At 39.9% G+C, this 18,942-nt stretch overlaps 3 protein-coding genes across 5 annotated transcripts; 1 reads left to right on the top strand and 2 right to left on the bottom strand.

The window, feature by feature from the left end:
* LOC109712675 (LRR receptor-like serine/threonine-protein kinase RPK2) lies at nucleotides 1,629-6,742 on the top strand. 3 transcript variants are annotated; one of them, XM_020236397.1, is made up of 4 exons: nucleotides 1,629-3,902; nucleotides 4,431-5,288; nucleotides 5,603-5,920; nucleotides 6,008-6,742. In XM_020236397.1, exons 1-2 carry the CDS (start codon nucleotides 1,925-1,927, stop codon nucleotides 5,276-5,278), a joined length of 2,826 nt encoding a protein of 941 aa, XP_020091986.1. In that variant the 5' UTR covers nucleotides 1,629-1,924; the 3' UTR covers nucleotides 5,279-5,288; nucleotides 5,603-5,920; nucleotides 6,008-6,742. The 3 variants fall into 3 exon arrangements, with proteins under 3 accessions (XP_020091986.1, XP_020091984.1, XP_020091985.1); XM_020236395.1 differs by having other exon boundaries at nucleotides 1,630-5,288; XM_020236396.1 differs by having other exon boundaries at nucleotides 1,630-5,323.
* Nucleotides 7,410-11,341, bottom strand: LOC109712676 (glycerophosphodiester phosphodiesterase GDPD6). Its single transcript, XM_020236398.1, has 8 exons — nucleotides 11,136-11,341; nucleotides 10,552-10,730; nucleotides 9,782-9,965; nucleotides 9,176-9,250; nucleotides 8,732-8,841; nucleotides 8,214-8,432; nucleotides 7,904-8,059; nucleotides 7,410-7,818 (listed from the first exon to the last, which is right to left on the bottom strand). Exons 1-8 carry the CDS (start codon nucleotides 11,146-11,148, stop codon nucleotides 7,570-7,572), a joined length of 1,185 nt encoding a protein of 394 aa, XP_020091987.1. The 5' UTR covers nucleotides 11,149-11,341; the 3' UTR covers nucleotides 7,410-7,569.
* Nucleotides 14,616-18,493, bottom strand: LOC109713076 (ninja-family protein AFP3-like; the record flags this gene model as incomplete). Its single annotated transcript, XM_020237034.1, is given in 2 exon segments — nucleotides 14,616-15,641; nucleotides 17,677-18,493. Coding segments are annotated over 2 exon segments (873 nt in total), but the record flags the coding sequence as incomplete, so codon positions are not given.

The raw sequence follows: 18,942 nt of genomic DNA, 5'->3' as shown, positions 1-18,942 counted from the left end.
CACCAACAGCCCCCAGTTCATCACTCCATTTCCCTACTCGCGCGAAACTACAGCCCTCACCCAGTGCATCCTTTTATCTGTGCACAACTCACCTATCAAAAGCATATTATGCTTTACATTTCAATCAACGTCATCGTTCTAATCTCTATTTGAAAGATAGATGGTTTGGTTTAAAACCGAGATGAAATTTTGAGGTGAAGGGGCGGTCCATGGATGCACAGATGCATCGGGTGCAGGCATGAGTTTCTCCTTCATCACTTTCTCTGCATAGTAATTAGTAAGTGAGAGCACTCCCCTCATAAGAAGTGGTCATGAATCTCACAAGTGGACTATCAAAGAAGTGTCTCACATGATGCAGAGAAGTTTAGGATGACGATTAGATGCATCATCCTAATAGTTGAATGATTGAATAACAGTAAAGTCATCTCTTTAAAATTAAAAAGTAATTTAATAATAAAAGAAATCTTTGCAATCTACCTAATGATTCCATGGTTGGTACATTAATGCACCATTAGTATTATTATTTTGTGTAAATAATGAGCACTGGAATTCTACAGGGGGGACCATGTTGACAAAATCCATCTTCTTATTTGGTATCTTTAATTTATTAGACCTGCTAAAGCTTAATATCTATCTATCTTCCACTGCAATTAACCCTATCCAACCACCTCTTATAGATGCCGTACTTTTTGGTTGATGAGTAGCGCATTCCAGGCTCTCTCTTCAATCTTTATTTATTCAATTATTTAACCAAAAATTTGTTATTTGTTGCATGTAGCTAAAAAGCATTCCAGTTGAAAAAGTAACGGTCTTAATTTTTCAGACTGAGAATCATATCACATCAAATTAGTTCTCCCAAATATAGAGATTAACATAACTGCTCTAATTAATTATTTGTTGGGTTTGAATGTAAAACTTGTCAAAAACTTACTAATTTGAGCACCATGCAAGCATACATTCAAATGCATGCGCACACAGATTGCATATTGTATTAATGGTTTCTCACAACTAATACGTAAATTTTCCGGTTTAATCTCTCACAAAAAATCTTAAAAAAAAAAACACCATTTGGACTGAAGGACACGTGTTGCGTCCTAACTGATTCGTTCCACTGTGACGTGGAAGAAGATGTTCAGGAAACACGTAGCGTCGAGTGCACCCACGTGGTCCCACTCGTCCGTATCCACGTGTACATGTCTCACGTGCGGGGCCCTCAGCTTTTCGTGCTCGCATATCACGGTTACATCGAAGGGCTCTCTCTCTTGACTCATCCGACGCACGGTTGACCCAGGTCGGGCCCACCACCCGCCCCATAATTTTCCCGATCTCCACCCCCGATGCGCCACTTCAAACGCCAAACACCGTTCGATACCCTTGTCACTCCCCCTCCACGTATGCGGGTCCACCGTTTTACACGTGCAAGCATTTTATTCGCCAGCTTTCGTGAATTGTTGTTACGTAGGAAACAGCTGATCCAGTCACGCGGTCTACAGTGGGGCCCACAGTCGGTGCGCCAAGCGAAAGATGGTGGAAGAAGCACGAGCGGTGGCAGTAGAAATTAATCGAACTTAAAATTAAGTTTTCTCAGATTTTAAAAATCTAAAAAATTAGAAAAGAAAAGTATCAGAAGGAGAAGAAGAATAGGAACGACGACGAGGACGACGACGAAGAAACGGAGAGAGAGAAGCAGCAGAAGCGAAAGAGCTCAAATTAGCGCCAACCCTTCTTCTTCTTCTTTTTTTTGTCTTTGCCACCTGTTATTTCTCAAAAATTGATCTCCAGGTCTCCTCATACTTCTCGTTTCTTCTTCTCCATGCTTGTTGATTTTGAGGAAGGATTTGGGTTTCCCCTTCCGCGACCTTCATCGTTGTCCTCAGCTCTCCCTTAGGGTTAGGGCTTCTTCATCCATCCGGGGCCGTCGTCAATGGCGGCTCGCCGGAGATTCGACGCCGGAACCCTAGCCTTGGTGGTCTCCTTCCCGTTGCTCCTCCTCTTGATCTCGTCTACCTCGGCGGAACTGGGGCCCGGCCCCGCGGTGGAGAGATCGGCTCTCGTCCAGTTCAAGAGCTCCGTCTCCGACCCCGCCGGGCTCCTCCGCCGGTGGTCCGACGCCCCCGGCGGCGACCACTGCGCGTGGCCCGGCGTCGCCTGCGACTCGAGATCCAGGGTCGTCGCCCTCAATATATCCGCACAGGGGCTCCCCTCGCCGCCGTTTTCCTGCTCCAGATCCGGTCCTTTTGGCCGGCGATGCCCCGATCCTAGTCGACGGCTCGCCGGAAAGCTCAACGCCGCCATTGGGGACCTCTCCGAGCTCAGAGTCCTCTTCTTACCATTCCATAGCTTCCATGGAGAGATCCCCGCTAAGATCTGGAGGTTGGAGAAGCTGGAGGTGCTCGATCTCGAGGGTAGCTCGCTGTGGGGGACCCTTCCGTCTCGATTTCCACGTGGGCTGCGAGTTCTGAACCTTGCATCGAATCTGATCAAAGGTGAGATCCCGTCCTCCCTCTCGAGCTGTACCGATTTAGAAACCCTAGACTTTGCCGGAAACCAGCTCAACGGCTCCGTTCCGGGGTTTCTTGGTAGCCTTCCTAAGCTGAAGGAGTTGTACCTCTCCTTCAATCACTTCGAGAGGCCGATCCCCGACGAGATTGGAGCTGGTTGCCACAGTCTCGAGCATATGGACATGTCGGGAAATCAATTGGTCGGTAGCATTCCTTCTAATTTGGGGAATTGTAGTGAGCTCCGTTCTCTCCTGCTGTTTTCGAATCTTTTGGATGGCTTCATTCCCTCTGACCTCGGACGGTTGAGAAAGCTTCAAGTTTTAGATGTTTCGAGAAATAGCTTGAGTGGCCCTGTACCTTCGGAGCTTGGAGACTGCGTAGATTTGTCTGTTGTCGTTCTCGTGAATGAGTTTGATCCTATTTCTGGCAAAGAACCTTCAGGCTATGTCAATGGTGATGAATTCAATGCTTTTCAAGGGGGGATTTCAGAGAATATCACAGCTCTGCCGAAGCTTAGGGTTCTTTGGGCCCCAAGGGCAACATTGGAAGGAGAGATCCCTAGCAACTGGGGTACTTGTGAGAGCTTGGAAATTGTTAATTTTGGCAACAATCTTTTTACTGGAGAAATTCCAAGAGGGTTTTCACGGTGCAAGAACCTTAAATTTCTAAATCTCAGCTCTAATAAGTTGTCTGGTCAGCTCACTGCAGAGCTTGCTGTGCCTTGTATGAATGTGTTTGATGTCAGTGGGAATCAGTTATTTGGTTCCATTCCTAGGTTTAGTTACAAGCAGTGCTATTCATCTCTGCTCCCCTCTGATCGCTTCTCATTGGCTTATTCTTCATTCTTTGCATACAGGACTATTACAGCGCTACCCTTAACTTCTTTTGATTCTGGAGATGATTTTGTCGTGTACCATAATTTTGGAAAGAATAAGTTTACAGGTTTGTTGTCATCTTTACCGGTTGCTATTGACAGATATGGGAACCAGACCGTTTATGCATTTTTAGTCGATGGAAATAATCTTATGGGTTCCTTAGATGCTATTCTCTCAGAAAAATGCAGCAAATTGAAGAAGTTGATTGCTAACTTCAGTAGCAATAAGATATCCGGTGAAATTATGGCGGAAATTGGTGTTAATTGCAGATCCCTCAGAGTTCTGGATATAGCTGGCAATCAAATTTCGGGATTGATTCCTTCGAGTGTTGGTTTGTTGGACAGTCTTGTTATTCTGGATTTTAGTAGGAACCATCTTCGCGATCACATACCTGAGAGTTTTAACCAGTTAAAGAGTTTAAAGTTTCTCTCGTTGGCCAGAAATAATCTTACTGGTCCCATTCCTTCTGGATTTGACCGGTTGAGGTCACTAGAGGTTTTAGATCTTTCATCAAATTCTCTCTCAGGTGAGATTCCCAGCGATCTTGTTAAATTAAGAAGCCTCGCTGTCCTCCTACTTAACAACAATATGCTCTCTGGAAAGATTCCTTCCGCTTTTGCTAATGCAACTTCACTTTCTGTGTTTAATGTGTCCTTCAATAACTTATCTGGGTCGTTGCCATTGAATTCCGGCACGATGACATGTGATAGTGTTCTTGGAAATCCTTTTCTCCAGTCTTGTCAGGCCTTTTCTCTTACTATTCCACCAACAGACCTGCAAGGTCGTACTGCAAATTCACAAGGATACACTGATTCACCACCACCCGAAAATTCACCTAGCAACAGCAGCGGCGGTGGTTTTAGTTCTATTGAAATTGCCTCCATTACTTCGGCATCAGCCATTGTCTCAGTCCTCTTAGCACTTATTTGTCTCTACATTTACACAAAAAAATGTGCGCCAAGGTCTTCAAATCGTCCTTCAGGAAGGAGGGAAGTCATAGTCTTTCATGATATAGGGGTCCCACTGACTTACGAGAGTGTTGTTCATGCCACAGGCAATTTTAATGCGAGTAATTGCATCGGAAGTGGGGGCTTTGGAGCAACATACAAGGCTGAGATTTCGCCAGGTGTCCTAGTCGCTATCAAGAGACTTGCTGTTGGAAGATTCCAAGGTGTTCAGCAGTTCCATGCTGAGATCAAGACTCTTGGAAGGTGGCGGCATCCCAATCTAGTGACCCTAATAGGATATCATGTGAGTGATTCGGAGATGTTTCTCATATACAATTATCTTTCCGGGGGTAATTTGGAAAGGTTTATACAAGAAAGGTCGAAGAGGCCTGTTGATTGGAGGATGCTTCATAAAATAGCATTAGACATTGCATGCGCACTCGCCTATTTGCACGACCAATGCGTACCCCGCATTCTTCATCGTGACGTTAAGCCAAGTAATATTTTGTTGGACAATGAATGCAACGCTTTTCTCTCTGATTTTGGATTAGCAAGACTTCTTGGAAATTCTGAAACTCATGCAACCACTGGTGTTGCTGGGACTTTTGGGTATGTAGCCCCAGAATATGCAATGACATGCCGTGTTTCTGATAAAGCAGATGTATATAGCTATGGTGTGGTATTATTAGAATTGCTTTCAGACAAGAAAGCCTTGGATCCCTCTTTCTCTCCATATGGAAATGGTTTTAATATTGTAACTTGGGCCTGTATGCTGCTGCAGAAAGGCCGGGCTCGTGAGTTCTTCACAGAGGGGCTGTGGGATGTGGCCCCACATGATGACTTGGTAGAGACCTTACATTTGGGGGTCAAGTGTACTGTTGATTCGCTTGCTATTAGGCCCACAATGAAGCAGGTTGTCCGGCGGCTAAAGGAACTTCAACCTCCACCTTATTAGAACCAGCAATGTGAGCATTCCTTGAACATTTCTTAATTCAAGAAGGTTAGGAAAATGAGTTTAATATGATGTATTGTCGATCAGTTTCTCAAGTCAGGCTTGAGTTCAGTTTTTTTTCTCATATTATTTCTGTATGTTGCCTCATTCTTGCATGTCTCTATGCTTCTGAAACTGTATTGCGGACCCCATCAATCATTGCATAAAGATGTCATGAGTACTAAATGAACACCTTGGGAATACCTGCTCTGTTTGCTTGTTGACATTCTGCATATGCATAAATCTCTATGGCTATAATGTTCTGAGAACTTTGTTTGTCTACCGTAGGTAAGCTACAGAATCTTCTTGACAATGTTAAAACAATCGACATGAAATACCGTCTCTAGAAAGGGTGGCAGGAATATCTGCTGAAGATAGAGCGCAAGCTTTCCCTTTTTTATTGGAGGATTTCTCTTTTCATTGAGAAAGGAACAGAGATCTCTACAGCTGGCAATCTCCAATTTTTCACTGATGCGCTGCCCATATTCCTTGCTAGATTTGGGGTTTGAAACTTGCTCGATTAGTTTTAATTACAAAGTAAGCATCTGCGGCTTGAGAAAGCAGGGAAAGTTTATCCAAGGAAATTGGGAGCTGCCATGGACAATAGTAAGTATGATTTTTCCTATTTTAGCAATCACAGGAATATTGTGCTGGGTTTATTTTTGATTAATAGCTGTTTTCCTTCTCTTTCAGGCTGGTCTTAGATCACCATGGAGTGCATGGAACGGGCAGAAGATTAGCACTGGGAGTCAAGAGATTTATGTGTTGGAGGTGCTGTTTTTGTTGACAAATTGATGGTGTGATGGGACGAGCAGAAGATTGCTCTAAGGAATATATGGATTTCTATCCTCTTCCTTGGCGAACGTGGAATATTTAAGGGTAAAATTCATCAACCATTTACTGGCGGTTGATCTGTGTTGCTGCTATGGAGTCGGAAACTCTGAATAATAACAAATCTCAGCAAAATAACCCAATGTCGACCCACATCTCTTCATAACAGCCATTTCACGGTTAGAGATGGACATTTGTTGCACGCAATTCGTGCTGTGGCTGTTACCTGATACCATCAGCTGTTCATCCAGTTTGAATCACCTAGAGAAAAAAAGATAAAAATGTATTTTGTCAATTCCCTATTCCCATGTGTTGAAATGTAAGATTTAGACCCTCTTGTTCCTGAGCGGCTCATGCCAACTCTGCTTGCCGTGTTGTCGTGCACAATCAAGAAACTTGAGTATGCATAAATACTGGTGGGGCGAGAATACTACTTGTAGTTGAGGAAAAATATTTACTATCTATTTTTTTATCCCTCAGAGGCTTAGGTTTTACTATTTGGTGGATGTTTTAGTTTTGATCTAAGGATTAGTAAGTTGATAGTACCACCAATAGTAGTTTTGCTCAATTCAAAATACCATGCAACCATGTTCACCATCACTCCAATCTATCATTGAAGCATCTAAATGGCCATTTCTATCTGTTATGGCTAGTAACTCGAGGTATACCTGTTTCTCTTTCCTCATGGCTGAGCTCCACGCCTTCATCCTATCCCCCCACTGTTGGCGGGGAGAGAACTGCTCGTGTCGTGCAAGGGTAGATCGTGTGCTGGGTTCATTGTAGGTTTGTCTCTGTTCGCATCAATGTGTTTGACAAGTCAAATTTTTGGTTTGTGAATGGAGATTGGAGAATGCAGAAGTATATTTTCTTAAATTCTTCAAGAAAAGGTTTGCTGGTCCCACAAAAGCAAGCTGTTGAATACGCACAGGCCTTTGTATAGAATCTATTCTACATACACTTTTAGTAGAGAATTTGAAGGGGACATCCTCAGGTCTGGAGCTCATGTTCTACATATAATTCTACTGTTCTCTCTCATGTAAGTGAAAAAATAAGCAACCATAAAGGTACCAAGGTCGAATGTTTTGTAAAGAACCCAACAAATGCATTCCTTCTCTCAATATGCCCTTCCAAAAGCTAAGCCTGCCCAATATTTACGGCCCTCTAATCCTTGTACTCGTTGTTCTCCAACTGCATGTGCAGCAAGCCCTTCGAACACACAACTAAACCAAACCAATCAATGCCAGCCTCGTACAACGAAAGATGATGAAGAAACTAAGAACACCACAACCACAAAATTTATTATATTGAAGTGAAAATAGCACATACACATAGACACGACAAACTAATGACTCAGCAGCATATAACTTTATTGGAAGTTTATACAATGTCATTATGCAATTGAGGAGCACAGACAATTCAATCAACTAAAAAAAACTCAAGTCTCTCTCATAAGAGGAGACCAAGTGGGCGATCTTACGCAATACTCCCTCTGCGCGTTTTTGGTTCTTTGTAGCATCTGTCCACTCCTGATAATGATGCAGGCTCCCAGTGAAATCGGTGAATAAGCCATCAACCCCCATCTTGGTTATCCAGTAGTCATATTCAGCATACGGGTCCTGACTAAAGTTGAAGTGCAAGAATTGGTTCTCGTTCCTGTATGTATATGGATGTACCTGCGATCACCATTTTATGATAAGGTGAGTATCAACCCTTGAGAATTACAAGTATCGACCGAGTTTATGCTCAAGATGAGCACACCTGAAGATCATGAGCATGTGCTTTTGCAACAAGATCAGTGGGAGTAGTCAAGTAATTGTTCACCGGCGGAACAATGGTGTCCTTCCATGGTCCAATTCCAAGCACATAGTTTCTTATATATTGAAGATAACTATTTGAAGTAATTTCCCAGTATGACTGCACATCAAACAAATGAACCATAAGTGCATTTTAGTGAACAGATTCTCTTACAACAAGGATAGTACATTCAATGGCTATTCATACAGAAGAAAAGAAACGGATATCAGACTTATATTATGAGTAAGAAAGGAAGAAAGAAAAAAAGCTGGACCTGATTGGTGTCTTGAGTTGGAATTGTGACATCATCAATCAGAAAAATCTTTGGGGAATTTGTCATGTTCGATGCATATATCAGGGAAGTTGGAGCAAAGGACTGTATGAATACTGGTTGCTTTAACCAATCCTTTGACAAATATTCACCTTTATACCCGTATTTCAGCAACATCGCCACAAACTTGTCCTCAAACTTCTTTCCATCAGCCCACTTGACCTGCCACAAGTAGAATATTCATCCTCAGAATTTGAGGAATGAAAGAAAATTGTATATGATACTGAACTGAAAAGAGAAAAAAGGAACTGAAAATTATAGTTACAAGACAAGGGCACCAAAGTTGAATTACTTTCTTACAAGTGCCAGCATAATTCATAAAAGAATGATTACTTAATCAAATCAAGATATGGCAACATATCTCCTTATTTACCTATAGCCCCATTGCAATAGAATAATCCAGATTGTATCTTAGATAAGTATTCAGAATGATGGACTCATACTCAGACAAAAAGACTTACATGCTGATTGATAAAAACTGGATTTTTTATCTCAGGGTATATTCCAACAATTCTGTCCGCATCTAGGGCAATTGAAATATACTCCTCAAATGTGATAATTGTGAACTTCCCTGCAGGTTAGAATGTTGTCATATTTTAGCTCATGTAACAAAAACAAAATTGAGTTATATGTTTGTCAATAGCAAAAGTTTATGCTTCTAGCACAACAATAAAATAAAAGGCAACTTCCATCGGGAAGACAACCACAAACTTTAAGCCATTACATGGCTGATACATCAAATAAGTTATCTTTTACACAAAAAACGAGAGCCTTCAACATATACATACATCGTGTTAAAATAACACCAATAAATCTTAGGAAAATAAAGAATTTCACTAAATTATATGAAAAATAATTATGAAAGAATCAAATAGGTTCAAAATTCACCAAAACAAGAAACATACAATTGTACTGTTGATCTCTGAAGCTATATCGTTGCTTCACCCTCAATGTCAGAAGTTCTTTAAGAGTGAAGTCCACTGTACACAAATAAAATTCAGAATATCACTATTTTGTATAATCAAGGGAAAAGGCTTCAACACTTAATGCTTCTTCTCCTTCCAAAGCTCGGAATCATGATATTGACAAGTAATTCACAATAAGCTCCTATAATTGGTAGAGCAAAATTTGAAATAAGACCAACATAGCTATATAACAATGTAATTATCAGCAACTTCTGGAATGATTTATGACGAAGTATCAGCTGCCATGCATACTGGAGTGGACTCTCATGCTTCCTTAAATGATTAACAAACTATAGTACTTTGAATTGGCACTTCTAAGTTAAATAAAAAAAATAAAAATAAAAAGCTACCTCACTAAAAACCAATATCCAAGCTTGCTACTAAGCCACATCACTCATATTCTGAACTAAAAATAATAGAAATCATCTGACCTAGAATGTAAAACATAAATAATCTGCAGAACAACTTACTGGGTTAACCTTTTACATTATTAACTGAGGTAGCATGCATATTCTGACAAGAAAGACAAAATGAGGGTGTTCACACCTACAAACCATCCAGTAATATTTTCCCCTTGGACTTCGTAGGTTCTTTTACGATCAGCAAACTCAGTATGATTAGCAATGTCTGTTGTATCATCAAGTGTTACATCATGAAAGCATATCAATTTACCATCCTTGGTCGCAAGGATATCAGTTTCTATAAAGTCGGCACCTTCTTTAATAGCCCTCTGCAAGAGCCAAAATAAAGTATTACTTGAATTTAAAATTTGCCAAAACTTAATGCGAGATGAAATACCACAAGATAGTGAAATGTTGCAAGATGAATTTGGTTTCAATGTGGACAAATAATCCTAGCAGCGCAGCCACCCATTGATGAGTTGCAACAGTAAATTTTCATGTTGCGACACTTAAGAGTCTTTGAAAAGCTCAGACTAAGTAAAAGAAGAAAGCAAACCGAGAGAGCTTGTTACGTTTACGTGGGTTCTGTATCCACTCAAAGCATGATCTACTCAACAAACTATCAGCTTCTGAGTTTATGAATTCTCTCTTCAGCTATAGTTCAACTCAATAAAGCATTGGTGGAGATCGACAATCCGGTTTGTACTTTCAAAAGTTTACTTTCTTAGATAACAGCAAAGCCAGCTTATTGCCTTTCTCAAAAAGAAGAAGAAGAAGAAAAGATTATTTTGAACAAAAAAGGATCGAGTACATCAAACCAACATCCTTCGGCTTTATGACAAACTCAACATATCTCCAAATTATAGATGATATATACATAATAAGGCAGTGAAAAAAGAAAAGGGCTCAATTTACCAAGTAAGCGGCAGCAGTTTCTTCAGGGATTTCTCCATTTGAACCCCTGTGAGCAATGTTGTATGGCCTGTATGTTTGCAAGGGCCTCTTCTCTTTATTCTCCAGCTTACTCGGAAGTGGGTACAATGTTCTCCCTCTTATTCCATCACACAGTAACAGAAGAATCATAGGTATATACCCTGCCCAAGATACCAAAATCCACATAAATCACCCGATACTAAAACTATAGGAAGAACAACGAATTAAATTACTCAACCAAACCCACAAAGTTGCCTTTTTTCCCTATTCCCTAAGAATAATATAGTGAATCTAATCAAATTTATAAGCAGGCTTTAGTGATTCATAAGCATGTTAGAAGAAAAAAAACAGTGAGAATCTCATAAAAATCAAATCTTTGTTTTCTTCCAGGTAAATGCAACGATTCATATATAAAACCCAATGGCCATCTCAAATTTACCCCAAAAAAGAGTGGGAGAAAAAACCCCAACATAAGAATTGAGCTAATGCGTCGAAATAAGACATCAAACCCTCAAAACGTAGATCGAATTGGAGAATTTTGAGAAGGGAAAGGGACTAATGCTTACAGGGAGAAGCCATTGCCCGAGCCTCCTCGCTCTCCTTTTCTCACCAAATTCGCTCCTATTCCGCGCGATCTCTCTTCGCCCCTAAAAGGGTCTGTTTCGATCTCCCGCTTTGATTATTCACTATTTATAATGGTGTTTGTTAATATGTATAGAGAGAGAGAGAAAGGGTGTCTCGGATTGGAATATTCGGCGGGAATAACGAGCTATTCTAAATATTTGTTCCCATTGGTTACTTATTCCCCCTTAGTGACAATTAGCACATTATTATTATACAATTTTCCTGTACAATATGAATATCTTTTCAAAAAATGTTTGGGTAAAATCCTATTCAAAAAGAAAGAATTTATGATTAATTGACACGGTAGAGTTGAACCCATCGTGATCAATTTCACTGGCCACAAATTTGTTGTGCACGTAAACAAAAAAAAAAAATAAAAAATAAAAAATATTATTGATAAGATTAGTGAATGAGTTTTAATACATTTACGTTATTATAGGTGTGTCAGATTGTATTGTTCGTGCAAATAAATTGTACGAACACATCATAAAAAAAGTTAAATGAGCCATGTGAGAACGAAATATCCTGCAGCAGATCATTCAAACACGGTGGCACAGCATCATACGGAGGCGGCGGCATTGAGTCACCGATGCCGCTACTCACACCTACAAAACTTGTATAAATTTTGCTGTTGGCTGAGATCGAGAATAATGATAAGCCAGGATAAAGTCATCGGAATAAGTCACGCCATAATTGTGATCTCACTGAAATTTTAATTAGATCGCAGTTCAACAAATAGTATTGCTTGTTGTATTCACGTGCAGAAAAAAAAAAAAAAAAAATGGTGACAGCAACATCTGAACCGAAAAAATTTACTTAAATGGAAGAATGACAGTTCTGCACTCAGGCCAATGGAACCAATAGATTTACCATACATAACGCTCTCATCTACTACTTATTAAAAGATTAGAGTGTGTTTGTTTTGACCCAAAATTTAGAAAACAAAAATAGTTTTATTCTATAGGAAATCAGAGTAAGAGCTTAAAATCAATTTAACAAATTTAACTGCATATATTTATATATATAATACTTGAAAGAGAAGGGGAAAAGGAGGAGTTGGCACGCCAAGTTGGGCTCTCAATAATGCTGTGGCGTCAGAGTCACGGCCGTGGGCTGTGGTCAACATGGCGGGCCCATTCTGATTGTACGGGAGAACGATCTCCAGCCGTCCGATCACATCATTGCCGTGAAGAATGGGAATATATATATATATATATATATATATATATATATATATAGCATTTGAGAGCACACGTAAGGAGAGTTGGGCAGGGAATCGACTGAGAGCTAGAGATCTTTATTTGTGCCAAAGTCAACGCCGGACAAAGAGGCCTCAAGAAAGAAGAGTGCACCTCTTCTTTCTTTCTTTTTTTCTTTTTTTCTTTTTTACCTTTGTTTGCTCCCAAGGTATCGTCGTCGACTTTGAGTGGTCTCCACTTTAGCGTGTTGATTCAAATTATTTCGACGATTTAGTCGTGATTCTAATCAGCTTCGATTTGAAAATATTGAGTCGTACGTGATCATACGCAACATATGAAACAATACCTACTGAATATTCCAAATGTTTCTTTCTTTTTTAATTTTTGAAATTTAAATGAAAGATTTTATATAAGTTATCTGGGGATTGATCAAAAGGAATCCAGGATAGTTGGGGAAGTACTTACATCAATTTTAGCATATGCTAAGAACATTCAGAAAATATAGATAATGAATTATTTATCATTTTTATTAATCGATTATAGATAGTACTGCCTTATGTAATGCCAATCCCTCATAAGTCAATTTCATTTCCTCTTACTATACATTTTCTTTTTCTTCACTTTGAACCCTTTCAGTTGACTTGAAGCATGCATTATAATATTTTTATAGAAGAATACGCATGGGAATTAAACCAAAAGCACAGAGCATATTAATTAGGAGTTTATAAGTTAGGGAACTTTAGCATATGCTCATACTTAAATATAAAAAGCTACCATCCTCCAGACTTATAATAATACCTTATTTTTCTTATCAACTCTTCCTTCTTTTTGATTTTTTTTTTTATTTTTTTTCCCTTCGGAGAGGCCTGTTTTTGGAGGTCAATATCTCATTTTTAGAATCTGTGAATATAAAGTTAACTTTCAACACATTCTTCGTTCTCAACATATACGTAAGTGTCGAAATTTAGGAGGCAACATTCAATTAGAAAGTTGAGAAAAAACTTCATATATTGATTGAACAACACTCATTGCATTATTATTATTATTATTATTTTTTATTTTTATTATTTGTAATACTTTTGAAATTCACAGCCAATAATTTGTCAGTGTTGCAAAGTACACAATTAATGGATCTAAGTTTTGGAAAATGTATGACAAGAGCATACAGTTTTGATTCATGCAAAACCCCCTGATTACTAGTCCGTATAGTCACGGAACTGTGAAACTTTCGGGGCATAAATATGTTAACAATTTTCAGTTTTAAACTTTATTTACATTGCCCATTCTTTGGCACAGACAATCAATAAGCTAAGGAGCTTTAAATTATTTATAATTCATTTAATGTACATGTTCTGAATAACAGTAAGCAATAAAAACACAGATTCATGACAAATTCAGTATTATTATTCGGTTCGTTTAGCGATAATTTACAAATTAAGTCATCAAAAATTAAGGTGGAAAATTGGTTAACGGTATATCAAATTGTTACGAACGGATTGGGATCTTGTAACCCTTCGAGTAGCTTCTGATGGAATTGACTCCGGCAAGTCCGATGATGGCTTAACTAGCCAAAAATCTGACGACTTCTTCTTGTTCTTTCCCGTGGTTGTTATTTGAAAGAATTGCAAGATAAGTTGAGAGATTCAAGCTTTAATCAACTCTTGCAAGTTGATGGTCTTCTTCGAGGGAGAACCTTCCTCCATTGTTAACAAGATACAATAGTATTTGTTGGATAAGAGAACATAGATAATATTTTACTATCATAAGGTTCCAATAAATACAACTTAAAAACAGTTTCATACTGCTAGTAACTACCCATACCCCACTAACTATCCTCCATAGAAGGAAAAACTACTAGAACACTAGCAACTGAAATAAATTACACTTAAGACTGCACTGCACTAAACCTATAAGCATATAATATATAGTAATGGCTAAACATACAAACATTCCTAACACAAATCTCCCCAGCAATACGACTGTCTCAGTGCTTAAATGAAGAAGGCAGAGTAATCAACTGTTAATACACGGGATCTGAAGAGGAACTAGGATTGGCCTGATCTCCGAGAGTAAGTTAGAATAGACACCACCATCAAACACAACTACTACATAAGAAAGAAGAGGGAAAAGAATAATAGTCGCAGCACAGACCTGTTGAAATTTGACGAATTTGATCAACACATTGGTTCCAACCATTCAAAAGTTCATCAGAAGCCATCAAACTTGAAGAATAGCTTTATATATATTCAAGATCAGTAGAAAGCTGAAATGAGACGTAAATGGATTGCAAAACATAATATCATTTACAATCTCTCATTAATTAGTCTCGTGGTGAACCCTACTGGTGAGCGGCATCCGCCGTGTGCAGCTCCAACCAGTAGATGCATTAGATTTGCAATTCGATCATAATCTCCAGCACCACATAAAACAAGTCGCACCACTTAGTTCACAGGCATATATAATTAACCAATGTTAGCACAGGAAAAAAGTTGAGAACGGTTTAGACACCAAATACGTTGCTTCGCAAGAGAGAACCAAGATCTTAACTCTACGAAAACTTTTTTCTGTAGAATAACTTGCCAATTCAGGATAACGAAAAGGCTGAGAGCAACCCAATTAAAAACCTTTCAGAAGCCCAATAACGTAACACATTGTAGAAGAAGCTCAACTTTTTTTTAAAAAAAAAACACGTAAAGAGAACGAAGACTTTTCCCCTTTTTCTTTTTTCTGTACTAGCATTTTTGCTTTCAAAGTTGACATTTTTTTCTTGATCATCTCCAACAGATTTTTCCCCTGATCTGAAACAACTTGACAGATTCTCATCACTGATTTCCAGGAGACAGCAAGGGATTAACGACAATGTGTTTGAGAGGATGAGCCACATCACTGCCTCCGGCGTGCTTAACGAACTCAGCCGGGGTGTGGAACTTCCCATGGCATATACACACAATCCTCACCGCCTCCCCCTTCTTGTACTTGTAAAGAAACCCTTCAATCTTCTTGCCGTTTGGGCCATCACCCCTTGTCGACACAGATGGCATCTCTTCCATCATATCCCGGTCGGCTTCTCCCACAAACATGTTGGCTTTCTGATCAGCCTTTAGTGTTAAGCCATTTTCTTCGGCAGCATAATTAAGAGTTCTTGGCATCGTCGCAGCGGTGGGATTGGTGTCAGCTTTATGATTGTCATGTTCGGGCAAAGGCGGTTTGATTGAGGGTCCCTTGGAATCTGTAGTAATGGTTAGCCCTGAAAATTTTGAATCGAAAATCAGATGAAAGAAAAACTCTCAACCCTGAAATTTTGGAGCCAGATAATTTTCTTTTTACTACTAGTTTGAGTAACTTCTATGGCAGTAAAGGATTTATGGTACTGAACTTGTAGTCAATAAAATGGGGCGCACAAGTGATGAAGGTGAAGAACATGTTCGACCGAAATAAGATTTTAATGTGCGTAAATAATTCAGCAGTCTTGCACAAAAGCTCATAAGAAATGCACAGAACCAACAAACACGGCACGAAGAAACCCTATAGATAAGCAAGTGCTCAATTAGTCGATCTGAATGTTTTGATTTAAACTTCTTCTATCGTGAAGTTAGTGTTGTATTGATCTACTATCTCCCTGCCCAGCATAATTCGTTTTGAATTCTTTCGCAAGTCATAGTGCTATCCTGCTATATAACAAACACATTGCAACTAAAATTCTATCACATGCAAAAGAATGGTTACAATCTATACAGGCTTCTCACGTAAACAATCGCAACAATATCGACACTTCTGGTGATGAAAGTATGTGTTCGCGAAGGACATGGGCATTTTCACAATAACGATGACAGCAATCATATATATGTTGTGGAACAGAATTTCCTAACATGTTTATCTGTTCATTCATCTACTATTATATTCTCCAATTATCTCGACAGTTAACACAGAACAATCATTAATACACTGAACAGAGAGGACAAGAAAAAAATAACATCAGACAAAAAAATTAAATAAATAAAAGGAAGGGCAGATATCAGCATATTTCAACTAACATTATTTTTTTAAAAAAAATTATATTGAGGGAGAAGAAAGAAATCAAGTTGTCCTAGTACCTACCAAATCCAATCAAACACATGACAATAGAGTATTAACAACAAGTTTTTTTTTTTTTTTTAAAAAAAAAAACCTACCTAAAGGTTAGAAAGCCAACTGGCATAGAATTGCAGAAATTCTACGAATGAAAATTTAACAATAAATGGCAGTTGGTGTTGTGACAACATTTGGAATTTGGAAGATCCGGAAACATGGCGTCCAAATCTGAATTAACCCAACCATCAATAAACTCAATAGAATCATACTGAACTTTTATATATAAATATATATATATATATATATATATATATATATATATATATATATATATATGTGTGTGTGTGTGTGTGTATTATTATACATAATATATGATATTTTATTTAACGATAAAAATTGTATATATATTTTCTTTTCTCTTTTATCCTCTCTCTCTCCAGCTGGCACCTGCACCTGGCACCTGGAGAGAGAGTGCCAACTGCTCTACCTCATGTGGAGCATCTAACGTGCGTAGGACGGGGGAGAAGAGGGTTTGCAACACTAAAAAAGAAAGCAAAAGACGACCAAAGCCTGCCTTTTGCTTTCGTGTGTAAAAGGAGTGTTAAGTATTTTCATTAAAAAATTTTTATTAAAAAATGTACATTCGTTTGGAACTTCAGAATGAAAAGGCGGCAAGAAAGTTACACTAAAATACCGGTTTGTTTGTGTGAAAATACCTGTCCCCTCTGTGTGTAGTTTCCAATAGCCACCCTAAACATGAACCAGAACAGTTTATTTATTTAGTCCTCAACTATGGAAGACCATCCCCGTTTTTAAAATACCAGTGACACAGGAATCTTTTGTTAAACCCCTACGGGGATACCCGCGGCGCACCGTGGTCCCTCGGTCCCCTAAAAAAAACCACGTGTACCACGTGATAAAAAACAAAATTAAAAAATAAAAATTTAATATATATATATATATATATATATATATACTCAGGCCGATGTTACAATAGCTATCGTGATTCGTGAACCACGATGGTTTAAAAGATGGCAATCTAGATAGGGAGACTAGTAAAGATAGGTAATTTAGTATGATAAATTGTTTGGTGGGTGAGTTGGGATCCCCTGGTAATACTAGGATTGGCATGTAGCGAAATAGGTGTCCAACTTTTGAATTATCGTGGTTACTGAACCACGATAATTATCATAAGATTGGATTAAGAGAGAGNACCACGTCGTCGTCCGAGCCGACTCTCGAATTCCTCCTCTCCAGTCTCTTTCTTTTGGCCTCCAGCCTCTTCAGGCTCTGCATCGCCTTCCGCTTCCGCTGCTCCTCGCCGGCCTCCGTCGGGAGCGAGCACGTTCTCGCCAACAACGCGCCGTTGACGGCCGGGACCTCGCACTCGCCCAAGGGGAAGATCGAGAACGCCGCGAGCGACGACGACCGGACCAGCCGCTTGTCCGCACCGCCGCTACCCGGCTCGACTCCCAAGCACCCGCCCAAGGACAGCCCCAGATTGAGCTCGATCCCCCCCATTTCTCCCTCCCCCACCGGAGCCAGAATCGGAATCGGAATCGGAATCGGAATCGGCTCCTTGCTGTGCGTGGCTCCGCCGAAGGCCCTCAAAAGATCCCGCGGGTACCTCCTCGCGATCCTCGCAGAGAGATCCTCCATCCGAACGCGCACTAAGCATAAACATGTAATCCTTTTACTCCCTCTTCCCCATTTATCGTCGGAAAATTGGGCATTGTTTGAGGTTCTGAGGCTAGTTCCACAGAAACATGCAACGCCTGGAACAGAGCTGGAACGAAAAACTGAAGCACCGATTTTAACATAACATATATATTCTTACTTATAATAATTCTGAGAAAGTAGGGAGAGAGAGAAATATAGGTTGCTTGATTGATAACGAGGAATAGAGAGGCGAGGAGAAGCCATTAGAGATGAGAACAAGAATGGAGGGAGAAAGAGAGAGAGAGGAAGAGGCGCTTCCATTTTTCTCAGTTTTCCTTCATCTTCTTCTTCTTTTTTTGTTTATAGTGGTTTTTTTTTTTCTTTTATTTTTGGCAATTCCCAAAACCCTGCTGGTCCACCACGTGTAGACACGCGGCATGTTTCCGTACCATGGAGCCGAAACCAAACTTGCGTCTGCGCCTCAAATCGCGAGTAGCTGGCTCTGACCCTCCTTGGGCCTTCGACGACGCGTGTCCAAGGAATGAGACTCCGTGCCCGCTCGCGACACGTGTCGGTGGCCCCGCCGAGGGGGTGCGAACACGCACCTGTTTTACCGGGGCGCGCTACAAGCTATCCCCTCGGAAGCTACGGGCTGGAGCCGGTTCTCCTCTCTCCACGCGTCGGACGCCGCGACGACTCCGACCGAGAATATTTGAAACGGCGAGCGAAGCCAACAAGCTGTTGGACGACGTGTCACACGATGATGAGTGGATCAAGGCAGAGGCGATGACGTGATCCCATATATATTTTGCTACGATGA

Source organism: Ananas comosus, linkage group 7 (genome assembly GCF_001540865.1).
Source record: "Ananas comosus cultivar F153 linkage group 7, ASM154086v1, whole genome shotgun sequence".
Classification (NCBI taxonomy): domain Eukaryota; kingdom Viridiplantae; phylum Streptophyta; class Magnoliopsida; order Poales; family Bromeliaceae; genus Ananas; species Ananas comosus.
Note: the sequence above shows the minus strand (reverse complement) of the source record. Positions and strands in the feature narration are given on the sequence as shown.

Coding starts and splice junctions, on each gene's coding strand:
- LOC109712675 (XM_020236395.1), top strand. CDS start 1,925: ATGGCGGCTCGCCGGAGATTCGACGCCGGAACCCTAGCCTTGGTGGTC.
- LOC109712676 (XM_020236398.1), bottom strand. Junction 9,966..10,551: donor AAACTGCTGCCGCTTACTTG/GTAAATTGAGCC, acceptor TGGCTCTTGCAG/AGGGCTATTAAAGAAGGTGC. Junction 9,251..9,781: donor TATTACTGGATGGTTTGTAG/GTGTGAACACCC, acceptor ATTTGTGTACAG/TGGACTTCACTCTTAAAGAA.